The sequence below is a fragment of the Sus scrofa genome, chromosome 14 (assembly GCF_000003025.6).
Source record: "Sus scrofa isolate TJ Tabasco breed Duroc chromosome 14, Sscrofa11.1, whole genome shotgun sequence".
NCBI classification, from domain to species: domain Eukaryota; kingdom Metazoa; phylum Chordata; class Mammalia; order Artiodactyla; family Suidae; genus Sus; species Sus scrofa.
This window is the reverse complement of record NC_010456.5, coordinates 8,954,932-8,973,300: the sequence shown is the minus strand read 5'-3', so window position 1 is coordinate 8,973,300 and position 18,369 is coordinate 8,954,932. Positions and strand designations below refer to the sequence as shown.

The 18,369-nt window shown below is 42.1% G+C and overlaps 1 protein-coding gene across 3 annotated transcripts; it reads right to left on the bottom strand.

The window, feature by feature from the left end:
* On the bottom strand, positions 6,090-17,955 carry NEFM (neurofilament medium). Of its 3 annotated transcripts, none has more exons than XM_021074372.1 (4): positions 10,259-17,955; positions 9,398-9,522; positions 7,054-8,179; positions 6,090-7,005 (listed from the first exon to the last, which is right to left on the bottom strand). In XM_021074372.1, the coding sequence occupies exons 1-4, from the start codon at positions 11,336-11,338 to the stop codon at positions 6,580-6,582; spliced, it is 2,757 nt and encodes a 918-aa protein (XP_020930031.1). In that variant the 5' UTR covers positions 11,339-17,955; the 3' UTR covers positions 6,090-6,579. The 3 variants fall into 3 exon arrangements, with proteins under 3 accessions (XP_020930031.1, XP_020930030.1, XP_005670496.2); XM_021074371.1 differs by having other exon boundaries at positions 6,090-7,020; positions 7,069-8,179; XM_005670439.3 differs by having other exon boundaries at positions 6,090-8,179.

Below are 18,369 nucleotides of genomic sequence, written 5' to 3'. Positions count from 1 at the left end.
CACCAAAATTCCTTTAAAAGATGAGAACCAGCTAGACAAAGAGGCTAATTTCATTGGGATCTCTCGTAGCTGTCGCAGCCTGCTCTCTTATGAATGTGAGAATCCCAAAAGATAATGCCTAGGATATTTGTTCTTGGCCCTTGACTTATGATGCTATGGTCTTAATTTAGAATCCAGAATCTCCTGTGTCTGGCTTTTGGAGATAATACTGTCACACAAATTCTTGGGCCCTTGATTCTGTGCTCTTGTCCCAGTTTTCCTCCCTCCATATCCTCCAACACAAATCCCAAACAGAGCTATAGGCACAGAGGCCTATGTAAGTGCTATAATGTGCTATTTAGGTCTTTAGAAGGATTACTCCTTTTCTTTTTTTTTTTTTTGGTCTTTTTGCCATTTCTTGGGCCACTCCCATGGCATATGGAGGTTCCCAGGCTAGGGGTCGAATTGGAGCTGTAGCCACCGGCCTACACCACAGCCACAGCAACGCTGGATCTGAGCTGCATCTGCAACCTACACCATAGCTCATAGCAATGCCGGATCCTTAACCCACTGAGCAAGGTCAGGGATCAAACCTGCAACCTCATGGTTCCTAGTCAGATTCATTAACCACTGAGCCACGATGGGAACTCCTGGATTACTCTTTTCTTAAGTGTTACCAGAAAAGGGCTTTTGATCATTAAAAAAATTTTTTTAAAACTATGCTCTCTTCTAAAACAAGAATGCTGTTAATTTTTTAAGACCATTCTCTCTTCTAAGACTAGAATGCTTAACTAAGAGAAATGACTTAATAAGCTATTGAAGACGTGGTATGATCATGTTCAAACTACCTCAGATAAGAAGTTGAAGATATTCCAAGAGCCTTGCATTATGATGTTGAGTGTAATGAATATGTATGGACTTGAGGACTTAAAGATTTCCTCCTGGGGCTAGTGCAAAATTGTTTCTCTTTTTCTCTCTCTTCCTTTTTTGGCCACACTGGTGGCATACGGAAGTTCCTAGGCCAGGAATGGAATCTGAGCAGCAGTAGGAACTCCTCTCTTATTCTCAATATTGTTTTAAATAATTTGCATCAAGAAGTTTTTAAGTTGCATGTTAGGTAGATGGATTATTGAATGTCTAAGCAATTTCTATAGTTGATTGCAGTGGAAAATGCAGTTATTTTACACCCATATTCTCTATATGAACAATGAATATATTACAGGGTATGATACAATGCATGATCAGTGTACACTGATAAGAAAATATATGTTCGTATGAGTACATATATATTTATATCATATACTTATTTTGGTAAACTCATTGCAATGCATTCTGTACTGAAATACTGTATAAGGAAACTAACGTTCAAATAAATACCTTCAAATTAAATAAATTTTGTACCTATATCTTTGGTTCAATTTTATTTATTTAAAAAAATTATTGACCATGCCCACAGCATATGAAAGTGCCCAGGCCAAGGACTGAGCTGGAGCCACTGCAGTAACTTGAGCACAGCAGTGACAATGCCAGATCCTTAACTGCTAGGACACCAGAGAACGCCAATTCAATTTTAAATTCAGTTCATTCAACTAATGGCTTTGATTGGCTACTCTTACCTGTTATGGTAGTAGGCACTTTATTCAGATGTCATCTCACCTAATGACCTCGGCAGCACTTTGGAGTGTATGTTAACACTCCTTACAGATAAGGAAGTGGAAGCTGTCTTAGTCGGTTTGGGCTTCTGAAATAAAATATCATAGACTGGAGGGCTTATAAACAACAGAAATTTATTTCTCACTGCTCTGGAAGCTAAGTGCAAGGTCAAACTATCAGGATTCAGTGTCTGGTGAAAGCTAGATGGTTCATAGAGGACTGAACCATCTATGATTCATAGATGGCTGTCTTCTCAATGTTCTCATGTGGTGGAAGAGGCAAGGGGGTTCTTTGGGGTCTCTTTCATAAGAGCACCAATCCCATCCATAAGGGTCCCACTCTCATGACCTAATCATCACAGAAAGACCTCACATCCAAATTCTTTCACAGCGGACATTAAGATTTAACATATGGGGAGTTCCCTTTGTGGCTCAATGGTTAGCAAACCTGATCAGGATCCATGAGGTTTTGGGTTCGATCCCTGGCTTTGCTCGGTGGATTAAGGATCCCATGTTGCTGTGGCTGTGGCATAGGTCGGCAGGTGTAGCTCTGATTTGACCCCTAGCTTGGAAACCTCCACGTGTCGTGAGTTCAGCTCTAAGGAAAAAAAAAAAAAAAAAAAGCAAGATTTAACATATGGGAGTTCCTGTTGTGGCTCAGGGGTAATGAACCTGACCAGTATCCATCAGAATGCAGGATCGATTCCTGGCCTCACTCAGTGGGTTAAGGATCTGCCATATTATAAACAGTGGTGTAGGTTGCAGATATGGCTCAGAGTTAGTGCTGGTGTGGTTGTGGCTGTGGCTGGCACTTGTAGCTCCAATTCGACCCCTAGCCTAGGACCTTCCATATGCCACAGATGTGGCCCTAAAAAGCGGAAAAAAAAAAAAAAAAGATTTAACATATTGAGATCCTGTTGTAGCTTGCTCAGTGGGTTAAGGATCTGGTGTTGCCATGACCTGTGGTGTAGGTCGCAGATGTGGCCTGGATCCTGCATTGCTACGGTTGTGGTGTAGTCAGGCAACTGCAGCTCTGATTCAACTGTTAGCCTGGGAAATTCCATATACCATGGGTATGCATCTTAAGAAAAAAAAATTAACGTATGAATAGAAGGAACACAAACTTCTGGAGCAGAAGCTTAGAGGGATAATATCCTAGACCCACAATGCACAATTTTACTTTCTATAGACCTGGGATTTGAACTCACATCCAGTGCTTTTGTCAAAGTTTTACACTTCTGAGGGTAGAGGAGCCCTGGCAGTGGGTGAATTTTGTGAAGACTCAGTAAAATAATTCACTTAAAAATAGCTCCTGTTTCCCTTTGGGCAAATTATGTAAACCGCCAAGAAAAAATAACTTGCTCCAAACTGGAACAACCAACCTATTTGTTGTGGAAATGAATATCCCAATGTTTTAATACTGTCTCTGCACTGACTGGCAATAGAAGGAAGTTCTAGAAATAACACTTTTCTTTCTATTGAATATTAAAGTTACCATGAAAAAGTGGTTGCCACATTTTTGTACAGGGCAAGCTGCTGTGGTAGAGGGAATCGCCACTTACTTGGTATCTGGATTTTTTTATTCTTCTCATGAGGCGAACAGTGCCATGGCATTTTTATTTTTTAATGTGAAGAGATCTGTAAGCATGTTAAATGAAAGATGCATCGAATAGAGCTATTTTCTTTCTTTCAATCTGGAGAGAAAAAAAGAGAATACAGCAGAATCTCCTTACAATGAGACGGCCATGATGGATGGATTTGAGCGGCAGTGTATTACAAGGGGTTAAGACTATGTGCTTTGGAGCTGGACTGTGAGGGTTTTATCTACTAGCTGTGTGACTCAGAGAAAGTTTTTTTAATTTAATTTAATTTAATTTAATTTTTTCGTCTTTTTAGGGCCTCGCCCGAGACATATGGAAGTTTCGAGGCCAGGCGTCCAATTGGAGCTTTAGCTGCTGGCCTTCGCTACAGCCACAGCAACTCGGGATCTGATCCGTGTCTGAGACCTACACCGCAGCTCATGGTAACGCTGGAACCTTAACCCACTGATCAAAGCCAGGGATCGCACCCGTGTCCTCAGGGATACTAGTTGGGTTCGTTAACAGCTGAGCCATGACAGGAACTCCAGTTTTTTTTTGTTTGTTTGTTTTTGTTTTTGTCTTTTTTTAAATCCTGTGCCTATGTTTGAAAATTGAGAACTAATTAGCCTTAATATTTCTTACAATATTTAAAGAACAATGGCATCTCTAAGGCAACCTAATGGAAAAGTAGGAATCCTATTTTTCAATGGCCCAATGTCACTGTAGTCAGGGGCTGACTGCAGGCAGAGAAAAGACATTCTAAACCCTTGGAGGTTTGTGCTTCATTTTGAATATAGTTTCTCCCTGTCACTGAACATATTTGGAAACATGAATTTCAAATTACTTTCTCTTTAAATAGTGGTACAACAATTGTCATTGACGATGGAATTAATAAATTCTGGAAGGGAAGATAATTGTGTGCCTGAGCCATAGTCCACAGTAAATATTTATTGTGTTTATGAATCAACCAAGCAATCTGATGTTTAGAAATGGCTGCTTGGCTTATCAAGGGTACGTTGTTCTATTCTTTTTAAAGAGGGCAGAACAATGGCTTGTGTTTTGGAATATGGAGAAGTATTATGAAATTCTTTCCTTCTCAGGAAAGAAAGCAAAGTTAGGAGCTGAAAGGACAAGTCTCTAGTGTTGGCCTTGAGTAGGAGGGTGGGAATGGGGCTGGGGACCTGGGGGTGTTGCTAATTGATCCTGTCATTTTTAAACAGAATATGCTACAACAAGGGGTTTCTAGACTCAAGAGTCAGCACTGGTAATGAGAGCGTTTTAGGTGTAGACAGATGAATATTTTTATAGTAATGGCTATATATTTTGCAGGTATTTTAGAATCCAAATAGCTCGTATAAATCCAACTTCTATTCCCACTTTAGGCAACAACTCACAGTCCTTTCTTTGGGGACATTATGCGGTATCATTGGTATCAGTGTCAGTCCAAATGCTTCTTCCTCTGCTGACCAAGGGGTCAGCAAGTGTATGCTCTCTTCCTGAACTGCCAATGAATTGACACAAAGTTTCAAGCTGAATCAGCCTGGGGACTGCATGATGACATCTGCTCTCTTCTCCCAACTGTCTTTCCCACCAGATGCCTCCTTGGCTGATCCCTCCATCCTAGAATTTATGCTGTATCTTTCCAATATACTCTTTACAAATTTTAAAATTCTATATAACTAGAGTAAGTTTTTGCTGATTATATTTAAAAATTCAGTTTCACTCTGGATGTTATGGACATTACTGCTTTAGAAAAATGAGTGTATAAACATGGTTGTTTTAAAGACAAAAATGTAGCTAAGTAATTGTACAAATGATACAGAGATGGAGCAAAAATTGTGACTGGCAAAGGGCTAATGAAAGTCATTAAAAAGAGCATCCATGATGGTATTCCTCGGTTGATCCTTACAGCTAAGAAAAGAAATGCAGACTTGGAACAAATATATTATTAGTGATTTTAAACATAAATATTAAGGTTTAGAACAGATGCATTTTGAAAAGGGAGTTATATTATTTCCTTGGTCAAGATCAGGCTTTAACATTTTTATTTGATTCTATTTTTATTTTTTTCCAGGCCTTAAATCTAAAAACAATTACTTATTTCAGTGAATCTATTTTGCTTTTTCTAAATGGAGTATTTTTGTTTTTTTGTGTTTTTTTTTTTTTGACATTATTTCCCCCTAGGAGCGAAACACTTAAAGTATAAATCCCCATCAGCCAAATCAAGAATCAGTGCTGCAGGTAAACCCCTCTGTGTGTGTCTGTGTGTGTGAAAGAGAGAGAGAGAGAGAGAGAGAGAGAGAGAGAGAGAGAGAGAGAGAGAGAGAGAGAGAGAGAGAGAGAGAGAAAGAGAGAGAGAGAGAGAGAGAAGGAGAGAGAGAGAAGGAGAGAGAGAGGGAGAGGGATGGAGAGAGAGAGAGAATCAGAACCATGCAACTGAGACTGCATGTTTCTTATCAGGACTGTTAGCGATTTTAATCCTGCTTCTTTTGGACTCATCAGTCTAAATGCCACAAGGTCCTCTGTGTCCCAAACTCCAAGGAGCACATTATGATTCCTCCATTGCTCCTCTCACCTTGAGGGTCTTTGAGTTCTGGCTTGGGATTCAAACACCTGGAAACTGAAGACTTCTAATCCCACAACCTTACCTTTTTATGAGAGGCCTTTATTTTTATTTCAACAATAAAAATTTAAAATTTGGGGGTAAAGACTGGGTTAAATAAAGATCTTGACACCTGAAAATGTTTTTGGCGATTATGTTTTCCCAGTAATTAAAAAATGCAAGTCGCTTAGAATCCCCCCAGATAATCTACTGTAGGGAAAGAAAGGGTCAGGTAGTGGAGAATTCACTCTGAAATGATGACACCAAGCAACCGACTATGTTTCCAATATGACCTTTATTGAGCAAATACTGCTGTGACGTTTAACATCAATCAACGGAAAAGTTGCAAACTGTGCATGTCAACGAGGTTCTCCCATGAACAAAAGTCCTTTTTAAATGCACCAGTGAGGTAAACATAATTATTCATATATAGCTTTCTTAAGGCTAAGAGAGTTCTGTGTTTCATTTATTATTTTTGGCTCAGTTGGTTCTTCGTATAATACATCTCAAGACATCCCCGCTAGTGCCCCCCTTCCAACAGCTTAGGAAATTGGCCAATTCCCCAGGTACATACAGTATCATGCATTTGAATCACCCAAAGACTGAGGAGGGAGCACCCTGAGCTTGCATGCAGGTCCCTCGTATTGCACAAAGTAAAATACAATGTCTGGAGCCCCCATGGGAGAACCCGTTCTGTTTTGAAGCTGTCAATCACATGCATTTGGAAATTGTCATATGGCTTAACCTTTTGCGATGGACTCAAATATTAGTCACTCTGGGTGACTTCCTTTACGATGGCATGGGAAGTGACCTTCTCTACTTTTTTGGTAGACACGAGTTTCTCCTCAAAGGTCTCTTCATGCTCTTCGACCTTTTGAGTGACGGTTACAGATTTGGTGATGTATTTGGTAGCACCATCTCCCCCCTCACTGGTGATTTTTTCTACCTTTTTGGTCACCACCACTTTCTCCTCACTTCTATCACCCGGGCTCAAGTCTAGCCCATTGGTAACCACCCCTTTCTCCTCTTCCCCCCCACTGCCTTTCTCCTTAGTTTCCTGCTCCTCCTTTCCTTCCACCTCCCCATTGATGGCTATGTCTTCCTTCCTGGATTCCTTCAAACCTCCCTCCTCCTTCCCTCCCTCTCCTTCCACTTTCTCCTTCTTCTGCTGTGGCTTCTCCTCTTTGGCATCCTTCTCTGGGCTCACCTTTCCTGCTTCCTCCTTTGATGGGGATGGAGCCTTCTCTGGGCTCACCTTTCCTGCTTCCTCCTTTGATGGGGATGGAGCCTTCTCTGGGCTCACCTTTCCTGCTTCCTCCTTTGATGGGGATGGAGCCTTCTCTGGGCTCACCTTTCCTGCTTCCTCCTTTGCTGGGGATGGAGCCTTCTCTGGGCTCACCTTTCCTGCTTCCTCCTTTGCTGGGGATGGAGCCTTCTCTGGGCTCACCTTTCCTGCTTCCTCCTTTGCTGGGGATGGAGCCTTCTCTGGGCTCACTTTTCCTGCTTCCTCCTTCACTGGGGATTCAGCCTTCTTCTTCTCTGGCAGGTCCTTTGGCTTCTCCTCCTTTTTCTCTACCTTCTCTTCCTTGGGAGATTCCTTTGCTGCTTCTTTCTTTTCTTCCTCCACTTTCTCGACTTCCTCTTTCTGCTCTCCTTTCCCAACTCCAGCTTCTGCTTTGGGTTTCACCTCTTCCACCGGTGATTTTGACACCGGTGACTTGGCTTTTTCTGGCTTCTCCACCTTGGCTTCTGCCACCAGCTCCTCCTTGGGAGCCACTTCCTCACGCTTCTCCTCCACTTTCTTTTCCTCCTTAGCCTCTGCTTCCTCCCCTTCACCTTCAGCCTCAATTTCTCCTTCCTCTTCCTGCTCACCTTCCTCTTTTTCACTAGAAACTTCCTTCTCAGATCCTCCCTCTTCGGCTTGGTCTGATTTAGCGCCCTCCTCTTCTTCCTCCTCTTCTTCCTCTTGGCCTTCTCCCTCCTCCTTTTCTCCTTCCTCCTCTCCTTTAAGTTCAGGTGCAGCAGCTTTCACCGGAGACTTCTTCGCAGCTACAACTTCTTCAGCTTCTTGTTTCTCTTCCTTTTCTTCAGCCTCTTCTTCCTTGACCTCCTCTTTCATGGAAACTGCCAATTCCTCCGCAATGGCAGTCAGGGCTTCTTCCATTTCTGATTTCTCATCCTCCACCTTGGTTTCCTCTATGATCTCCTCAACAAATTTGTGTTGGACCTTTAGCTTGGGAGCCTCCACCTTGGTTTTCTGAATCTTACTGGATATTGTGATGGAGGGCTGTCGGTGTGTATACAGAGGCCCAGTGATGCTTCCTGCAAATGTGCTAAATCTGGTCTCTTCACCCTCCAGAAGTTTCCTGAGGAGGTAATTGAAGAAGACAAGGCATAATTAAAATCTCACCAGGCTTTTTGAACTTCATTACATTTTGGCTAATGTGGTAGGTACCTTTGAATAAAGAGAATCACAAGAAGTAATACCTGCTATCATTTCACTGTCATAGTCAATGACAGAGACAGATCTCAGGGACAATCAGCCAATCACTCAATGCAATAACTAACCATGCCCAATAGTTTACTACCTTCACCCAGCTATCAAATCTCAGCTCTGCCGAAGCCCATTTGGTACAAGACAATATTCTGAAGAGCTCTGTAGGGGCCGAAAAAACTTTTAAGTGACCTTCTTGAGTATTTGGATTTTCAGATATCTACTAAATGTCTTTTAGCAAATATAATACTCAAAAGTTTTACAAAGCTATTTAGCATATATCAGAATTCAGGCTATATATATATATATATATATATATATATATATATATCATATCTAAGTGCTAATATGTGTATCAAGTTATAAATTGGCCTGTAATTTTAATCATAAAATTTGTCAGCCTGTAATTTGTCAGCCTTCCTGAAAATATAGATGGTTCTTAGTTGAGTGCAATTTATTCTTGTAATATTACTGACTTTATTGGTAGTTTGAAAAAAACTGTTTAGTGAAGGATTTTCAACTATGAACTTAGTCAATGGTAAGGTGACATCAATGAATAGATTTAATAGATTTAACAGTTAATAGATTTCTAATCTTTCTATCTCTGGATATATATTTAGATCTATAAATCTAAATCTAAATGAAAAACATATATTCTATCAATCTACATTCCTTCTCAGCCAGATGATGGCAACAGCAAGCTGTCACAGAGAAACAGAAATGGAATGTCCTGATGTTTGTCCTTGACATGATAAAGTTGAAAAGCTGAAAGCGCTAGATGAAATATTAAAAACTAAAATTGTTTTTATTTCAAATATTCAGAGAACATTTTAGCTAAAATAAGCAAAAGTTTAAGCACTGAAATTAATAAGTGCCCTCCCTCAAAACACTTTATTTTAACTAATGTTTACTCTTTTAAAGCTGCATAAAAAGTTGCAATTCTTTAGAGAAATTACTTTTTAATTAAGAAAGAAAACCCGGCACTGATTTAAGATTCCTGAAGCCTGATTGCTTTAACTTAAGTGGTGCAGGTTCTGTCCAGCCTCTGCAGTACGGTTAGTATTTTGCCAGTCCACAGTGAGCATGGTACCTGTACGCAGCAATCTCGATATCCAAAGCCATCTTGACGTTGAGGAGATCCTGGTATTCTCGCAAATGACGAGCCATTTCCCACTTTGTGCCCCGAAGCTCATTTTCCAACTGCTGGATGGTGTCCTGAAACAGACACAGCCACAGACTCATCCTTCCAAATGGCCGCTTCTTTGGCAAAACACTTGCTACTCCCTCCTTCTCCGCCCCCCCCCCCACCTCCCTTAACTCCCTCCTGCTTGGCCAACCTCTCATACCGCCCCCAGACCACCCCTCTTAAAATAAAAACCTCAGGAATTCACAAACAAACAACAAACAGGATCAATAAGACAACTAGACATTTCCTGGGCACATCACGCACTGGGACCAGCGGATCTAGAACACGTCTCAGCAGGAAACAAACATGCATGGGGAAACCCCACGGCTGACCTGGCCCTTCCCATCTGAGCCCTTTGGGCTGAAGCCAATTGGGGGAGTTCTTCCGATCACGGCTGGAAAAGTTGAGAATATATGAGTTTCTGCACAGCTATCCTAAAGTTGCTGCTTTATCAACTACTCAAATGTATACCTCCTACTTTAAATGCGCAAGCGTGCAAAACTAGAACTCCCGAGGAAAAGAAGCGCGTTTTGAAAAAGGTCAGGGCTCTCAGAGCTAGGGATGGTGCGTTGGGGAGGGGGGTGAAAGGGATGGGGAGGGGCGAGGACGCTTTGAGCCTCTAACTTGGGTCTGCGTCGCGCGCGCGCGCACTGGACAGCGGCCACTAGGGAGCGCGGCAGAGAGAGCGGCGGGGCGCGGGCCTGAGTGTCGGGGGCGCGCGGCGCTGGCGCTGGCGCAGGCTGGCCGCGCAGCCGCGGTTCTTACCTGGTAGCTGCTAAGGTCGTGGTTGTGGCGCTCCTCGATGTCGCTGAGCTGTCGCTCCAGGGACTCCTTGGTGCCTCGAACTGACTCGAGCTCGATGCTCTTGGACTGCAGCTGGCGCCGGTACTCGGCGATCTCTTCCTTGGCGGAGCGGATGGCCTCCTTGTTCTGCTCGGCAGCCTCGGTGAGCTTGGCGTAGCGGCATTTAAACCACTCTTCGGCCTGGTGCATGTTTTGGTCGGAGTGGCACTCGAGTTGGGAGCGGATCTCTTTCAGCGCCGACGAGATGTCAGTCTTCAGGTAATCTTTGCGCTCCACCGTGATGTGCGACGCCTGGATCTGAGCCAGCAGGTCGGCCACCTCCTCTTCGTGATTGCTCCGCAAGAAGGCCACCTCATCCTGCAGCGACTGCACTTTCTTGTCCAGCTCCACCTTGACCAGCGACGCCTCCTCGATGTCTTTGCGCAGCGCGCGGATGGCCGCCTCGGTGTCGTCGCGCAGCCGTGCCTCCTCCTCGAAGCGCTCCTTGAGTCGGTGGATGTCTTCTTCCAGGTGGTCCGAGTCCAGCTGTACCTGAGCCTTCTCGTGGTTCACCAGCTCGAGTGTGGCGCGCAGCTCACGGATCTCCTGGTCATACGCGTCGCCCAGCTGGGCGTGCGAGGCCTGCTTCTGCCGCAGCGCCTGGATCTCCGCCTCGATCTCCTTGTTCTGCTGCTCCAGGTAGTGCACCTTCTCGATGTAGCCCGCGAAGCGGTCGTTCAGCCCCTGCAGCTGCTCCTTCTCGTTGGAGCGGGACAGCTTGTAGTCGCCGCCCGGCCCGGAACCGCCGTTGAGCAGGGAGGAGGACTGGCTGAAGTCGAGGCTGCTCTCGGCGGAGCTGAGCATGGCCGAGCTGTAGGTGAGGCGCGGGGCTAGAGCGCTGCGCTTGTAGGAGGAGGACACTGTGCTGGGCGAGCCTCGGGACCACGACTGCGAGCGGAAGCCGCTGGAAGGGGAGCCGCTAACGCGGCTGAAGCTCGAGCGGGTCTCGGTTCCCCGCCGGTAGGCGGACGGGTTGCCCAGCGAGTCCAGTGTGTAGCTCATCTTGGAGGCCTCGGGGCGTGTGGCTGTCACAGCGTTCTGCTGGCCTCGCCGCAGCCCATTTATAGCCGCGGCGGCTGGTCCCGGGCCAGGGCCCCGCCCCGTGGAGGCGGCGGCCGAGGAGGCGGGGACTGCGGGCACCGGGCCGGGGGATGGGGGGTGAAGACAGCCCAGCAGTGATTCAGCGCCGGCTCCACGTGGGCCCACGCCGCCCGGGACCCCGGACTTTGATGCCTTGGCCCCGGCCCCTCCCCCTAGCTCTTCTTTGGGTCCCAGACCACCTGTCTCCCCTCAACCCCTCCCCCTCTATTTCTTTTCACCTTCGGATTGCATTTTATGCCCTTGGTGCGAGTATTCACCCAACGGCCTTTCTTTGTTTAGTCACTTTCCCACTTGGGGCATCTTTCCTAACGACCCCATGGCCATCTTGTTCTCCCCTCCCCCCTTTGCACTCTTATCCTCACGCTTTTCTCTTCTTTTGCCCTTTCTCCATTAATTTTTCTTTACCCATCTTCTGTGCTTAATCACTTCCCCCTCTTTTTGGCATCTCTTCTCCCTTCCACTTTAAGCCTTCTTTAGTCCCACTTACTCCTTCCTTCTCTCTGAGCCCCTTCCTCCGGGTTCTTTTTCTTTCCAACCTTTTCTTTTCCCCTTCTCCTTCCCCCCTCCCCCTTCTTTCCGCCCCTCCCCATCCCCATCTCCCCTTGCCTCCCTCCCCTTCCCCCACTCCGTGTCTTAAAGCAGCCCGAGATGAGCGCAGGCTCCGAGTTGGGCCTAGAAGAAAAAAATCAAAAAGACTTTGAGGAACGGTCAGCCTGAAGGCTTCGGGATGGGGACAAAGAGGATGGGCCAGGGTATTTATTTGTATTAAAAGTGGGATATGGCGCAGCCTTCAGCTTAACGTTTGGGGGAACGTCCGCACTTCGGCAGGGGCAGAAGGTAAGGCGCTGGTGCTCGCTATGGCGCCGGCAGCACCAAGGACAGCGCCCAGGCCGGCAAACTGAAAGATTCAGCCGCCCTGGGGGCTTGTCGCCCAGCATTGCCTGTCTGGTTAGGTTGGTGGGGGTCTCTTTTCTCCCTTCTACCTGAGTAAATACAATTAAAGCCAGTTTGTAGTGACTCTGAAGGAGCCAAACTGGAATTGCACTTTAAGATTTCTCTGCAATGCAGGGTTGGCACATTGAACAGATTGCAGATTTGAAAACAAAATTCATTAAAGTCAGGTAACAGAGATAATATACATGTAGCCCAGTTTGAGTTTTCTAACATATGATGGATGAAGGAAATCAAGATAGACCGGACCTGAAATCTGAAGGTCAAATATTCCTTGGAAAGGGGAATTTGAAATCTGCTAAAATGAAAAATCCAGGGAAATATAGTTTATGATAAGTTTGAACAAAAACAATTGCCTTATCTTTCTGTTCAGTAATCCCTGTGTATGACTGGGGCGATTGAAAAATACCTGAAGTAATTTCAAATTAATTTAAAAGTTGCCAGACAGATTCACCACAACTTTGAATAAAACCAGATTTTTTTTCCCTTCCATTTATATTTTAATGACTGATTTAGAATTGACTTTCCATATCTTTAAACATGTTTGCTTAAGTAAGGAATCTACACAGACTTCCTCTTGTCTAGTGCACTGCTGTTAAAATGTCCCTTTATTTTGCATTGTGCTTTGGGAGTAATTTAGGGTAAAAAACTTCAGAATCCTGCAAGAATAGAATGCCTAACTAATGACCATGTTTGCTGGGGCCACAGGCAAAAGTGATTGCGTGGGAAATGCTTGCTATTGCTGAGAGCAAACCGTTACTTGTGAAAAGTTGAGACCCCAGACTTCAATATTTTTCACAGCATGGTTTCTCTAGTCTTTTTTTCCCCCAATTAAATGATAAGGTCATATGAATCAGTAAATAATCAGAATTATCAGCAAAGGCTTTCTGGAGGTTTGTTTTTTTTTGTTTTTCTTTTTTTTTACATTTTCTATTTTTATAAGATCTCTTGGCCCTCTTGTATTTTAAAAATAGAAGGAGTTTACATAGGGAGTTACTTTCGGCTTATTAATATGAAACTGCATCATTGCAGGCTCTGTGGGGGAAAGATGTTCTGGTTTGCTAAGAGACAGGTTATCTTTCAGGCAAGAAGAGTACATGTCTTAAGCTTTGGGGAGATACAGGTGACAGAGTGAAGGGACTGACCCATGAATATTGCAAAAATATTTCAGATGAATTTTCTGGTTTCAGATGAATAAATTTTTTAAAAAAAGACAGACAATTATCTGCCTTTCTATAAAGTATGCCAATCTCCTAGTTGCACTCTGAAACATGCCCTCAGTTAGGGCCAAGTAATAATTATGCAGTAATTACGCTTTAGTTTCTTAGCACTTTCTGCTTTTATTAAAAATATTTTAAAAATAAAAAATATAAGACAGCCATTTCCTCTTGCACATGGGCTGACAGCACTTTCTGCAATGAGAGCAAATGGTTAACCGGCAGGCTGCTGCTGTTAGTTTTTTTCAGGGCTTTGAAAATGGGATGACTCTGCAGAGAGACATTTACAAGGAAACACATGTCTAACTTCACAATTAGCCTATTTTGCCTGGTATCTAAGGTAGCTCAGAAACATTTCAGCTTTTAACTGGTTACAGAAGAAAGAGAGTGTTTCTTGCCAATGAAATAATGGCCAACTACTACGATTAAATCCACTTAGTGTCTACATCTTAAATTTGTAACTTCAATGTCACATAAAGTATTGTTCAGTTGGGCCACAACAGGATAATACAGAGAATGATAACAGTCACCTTAAGGAAAAAAGGAAAAAAGTTCCCATGACTTTAAAAATGATTGATCCAGTTCCACATTTAGCAAAAACGTTTTATTTTATATTAGACTTTTCACTTTAATCACTCTTTCTGAAGGTGACTTGAAGGTTATACAAGCCAATGAATTTAGTATATAAACTTTTTTTAAAAAATGTGTAACTTCCTTTCTTCCCTCTTTGTCTCATATTTTTGAAGAACATTTACTACCATAATATTTTACATAGAAAGATATGTATGATTTTGCACTTTTTACCTTAATGACACTAAGGCTCTGGAATCTTCTGAAAATATTAACGAGAGGGTATAAGCATGAAGACATATGAATTTATCTGTTGAGTATGACTATGATATTTTTATAATTTATTCTAAATAAGGAAGTTACATATGATTTAGATGTAAGATATTCTTAATGAAATTATCTCTGGGTTGTGGCACCACAAGCTACAGTGTGTTTTGAATCAATTTATTTCTGTAGGGAAATACAGAGCATGCTATGTGTTCTTTCAGTAGGTAAAGTGCAAATGTTAACTTTGTAGTTAAGAGATAGTTATTACGAGGTTGTACATAATGCTAATGGGGAAAATGTTCTTTGCATAAGGAGTTTCTTCTTTGGATCAAAAGTAAGGTTAGAAAAATAAGAAGTTGGCATTTTCTTCCTCCTTTCCATATTTCCTTACCTTAAAAACAATACTCTTTTGATACACAAAAATGCAAGGAGGATGTGAAAACTGAACAGCAAGCAGGATGCTTTGGATGGAAGACCTCACAGTCAAATTGGTAGGCTGACTCCATCCCAGCATAGATCATCTGTACTTTGTCCCAATTTGCTGTGATGTCTTGAACCTAATCCTTTCGCTTGGGATCTAATTCTAGAATTCATGACAAATAATTTTTTAAAAAATAAATTGTCCTTCGCTGATTGTTTAGAGGGCTGTTGATGCAGGAAGCTTGGGACTCATTCCCCTGGAATGAGAACCTAAGGAAAACAAAAGCAAATACTTTCTCCTCGAGCCTTGGGATGTCAAACTTTAAAAGCCACTTTGACTTTTTTTTTTTGACTTGAGTTGTTGAAAGCAAAATAAAAATATCCTCAAGAGAGAAAGGCTTGCCAGGGAATTGGGATGTGTAGATCCCCATAGTCTTTAATTAAAACAAGTCCGTCTGAATCACAATGTCCTTTTTCTAATATTAGGCACCGAAATGGTGTTTGTTTCCCTTGCCAGATATTTTTATTCATTGAATTTTGCCTTATATTTCTGAGTGACTGTTTTTTTATGAATAGTTAATTGAAGTATTTATAAAATTAAAAATATTTTGTATCTTTCTATTGTTCTAAATATAAGCTTAATCATTTGTGAAATTTTATATCTGAAAATATGTTGTATGGTGGAAAGACAGCTTTTGGCTTTAACATAGCTTGCTGATTTTTTTTTTTTTTTTTTTTTTTTTTTTGCTGTGTAATGCCTGCACCGGGAATCAGTTCTGTGAAAGCCAGAGGAGAAAGACTTGGAATTTTAAAAAAGTACTTAAGATAGCCTTGCTAAAAGTGAGTCTAAAAATAATACAGCACTGTTGTATTAATTTTCAGCATGTTTTTAATTGGACATGTTGGCTTTACTTATAAAGCGGCAGATCTTGATAATATACACTTGAATTTTTAGCACACTGCATTGCTCATAACTTTGCACCAATGCAGCCATGTAATATTTATGGCATATTTTATCCCTAGCTTACCAAGGCTCGATTTAGCAAGAGACATAATTCTTTTATTAGAAACTCTTAATTAAAATGAGCTTCATTAAACTAGAGCAGATCAATGATATATTATCTTTGGAACAAATTTCTGAGAAGAGCTAAACCCAGGACATAAAGTCAAAAAGAAGCCCCACCTAACAATTAAGTCTCATTGTCCCAGGACTGGGTTCTTTCCCCACAAATCTCAGCAATTCTCAAAATTCTTTCATTATCTTCAGAAAATGGGCTCGCTGTCACTGCTACCTCTTTTCATAAAGACTGCTGAGAACAGACCATATTTTAGAATCTTTTTACTCATCTTTTTGTTAACCTTAACATATACTTGTAGAAATTTCAAAAATTCAGAGAAGCAGTAGTTGAAGTATTTTCTTCTAGCTTTTCCTCTGTATTTAAATACAGATAGGATCTTTCTGTTTGTGTAATTCTATACCCTGCTTTGTAAAATAAATATATCTGAATATGTAATTTGCTCTTTTAGAGAAAGGAATGTGATTTTGTCTGCCATGAGACTTGGGTTCTAGCCAAATATTGACTTTCATTTTCCTCTTTAAAGAAAAAAGATTTTTAAGGGCTCTTTAGATCAATAACGATAGCATAATACCAACAATTAATATAATGGTAATGATAATAGATCAGGAGATTCTAATTGGGTCTGAGTATTAATTTCTCTTTCTCTCTCTTTGTGTCTGCCTCTCTCTCTCCTTGTTTATTGAGAGGAGTGTCATCCTGAAGTTGAAGGCAGTGATGTGACAGTCAGAACGGTGACCTATAGTCTGGCCTTCTCAGGCCTGAATACTGTATTCCTTTACACTTAACGGTACCCTGCATCCCAAAGCCATTATCATCATTACCCCCATCAGATTTTACATGTGAATGACACTTCATATCAAAGAAGCCAAACAAAACTATGTGATCTCATCTGGCCTGAGTACTAGGGGTAGACAGGGTAGAGCACAGAGTATTATTCACATTTTACAGCTGATAAAATTCATTGAGATGTGTCCAAGGCCACATAACTGGTAAGCAATGGAGACAAAACCAGAGCTCAGCTCTTTTGAGAGTAGTGCTAACATTAAAAAAAAATTCCTCTAATAGGGCATCAGGTCCCATCTCTATCAGGAGTTCTCCATGTGGCTCAGCAGGTTAAGAACCTGACTGGTATCCATGAGGATGCAGGTTCAACCCCTGGCCTCACTTAGTGGGTTAAGGATCTGGCATTGCCGTGAGCTGCCATGTAGGTTGTAGAGAGGGCCCGGATCCCATGTTGCTGTGGCAGTGGTGTAGGCCGGCAGCTGCAGCTCAGATTCAACCCCTAGCCTGGGAACTTGCGTGTGACTCTGGTGTGGTACTAAGAAGAAAAAAACAATTCAGTCCCCATCAGCATGAAAAATAAACAAACAAACAAAAAAACAAAGATAGGCAGACATAAGTAATATCAGTAACAAGAACTGGTGTTTATGAAGTGCTTCCCAGGTACCCAGCACTGTGCCAAGATTTTACTGGATTATGTCATTTAATTATCATACCAACCCTTGGAGGTGATACTGTTATTATCCCCATTTCTTAGAAAAGGCAGTTGAGCATGCAGGCACAGAGAGGCTAAGTACCACACACAGCTTGGCGGGGAAGAGGTGAGAATCTACGAATATCCGACTGGAGAGAACATGACTCACCTCCGTGTAATACTACCTCGAAGGCCATGCAGTCCATCTCAAAAACGTCATTTGAAAGTTAATAATTTAACTGTTTGATGGTGTTAAAACAATCCAGAACAGGATTTACCTTGTGATATGGTGGGTTAAGGATCTGGTGTTGTCACTGTGGCTGCTGGGGTCGCTGCCGTGGTGCAGTTTCCATTCCTGACCCAGGGACTTCCCCATGTCTCTGAGTGCAGATGCCCCTCTCCCCCCAAAAAATCCAGGACACACACTATGTGTTCTTTTGCTGCCATATCCCCCATTTATATAAATATGAAACATAAAAAATTTTTTTCAGGTAACATCGTTTCTTGGTTTGTGACTTTATTAAAAATATTAAACATGAAAACTTTGAATTACTTGTCTTGTTCTTTTTTATCCTAAAATTAATTTTCTATGTAATTTGAAGGACATCTAACTCATTAATTCCAGTCCTTGAGCAGTGGGTCCTATCCTTAATCATTTATCTGTCATTGACATCTACATGCTCTTTGAGTTTAGTTTTTGGAGATTTTAATTTGCACTGTGCATTACTTTTATCATAAGTAATGATAATTACTTGTTTGCTAATATACCTATATATTTACATACATTTAAATCAAAAAACATTTTAATCATTATGTATTCACTATTTTTTGTAGATGTCAAACTCTTTAAATCTACTTTGAAAGATGTAATAATAAACATCTGAACCTCAGCAGAAGAAATAGCTTGGCCCTAAAATTTTCATCGAGAAAGGCTTACAATGGGAAGTCTGGCAA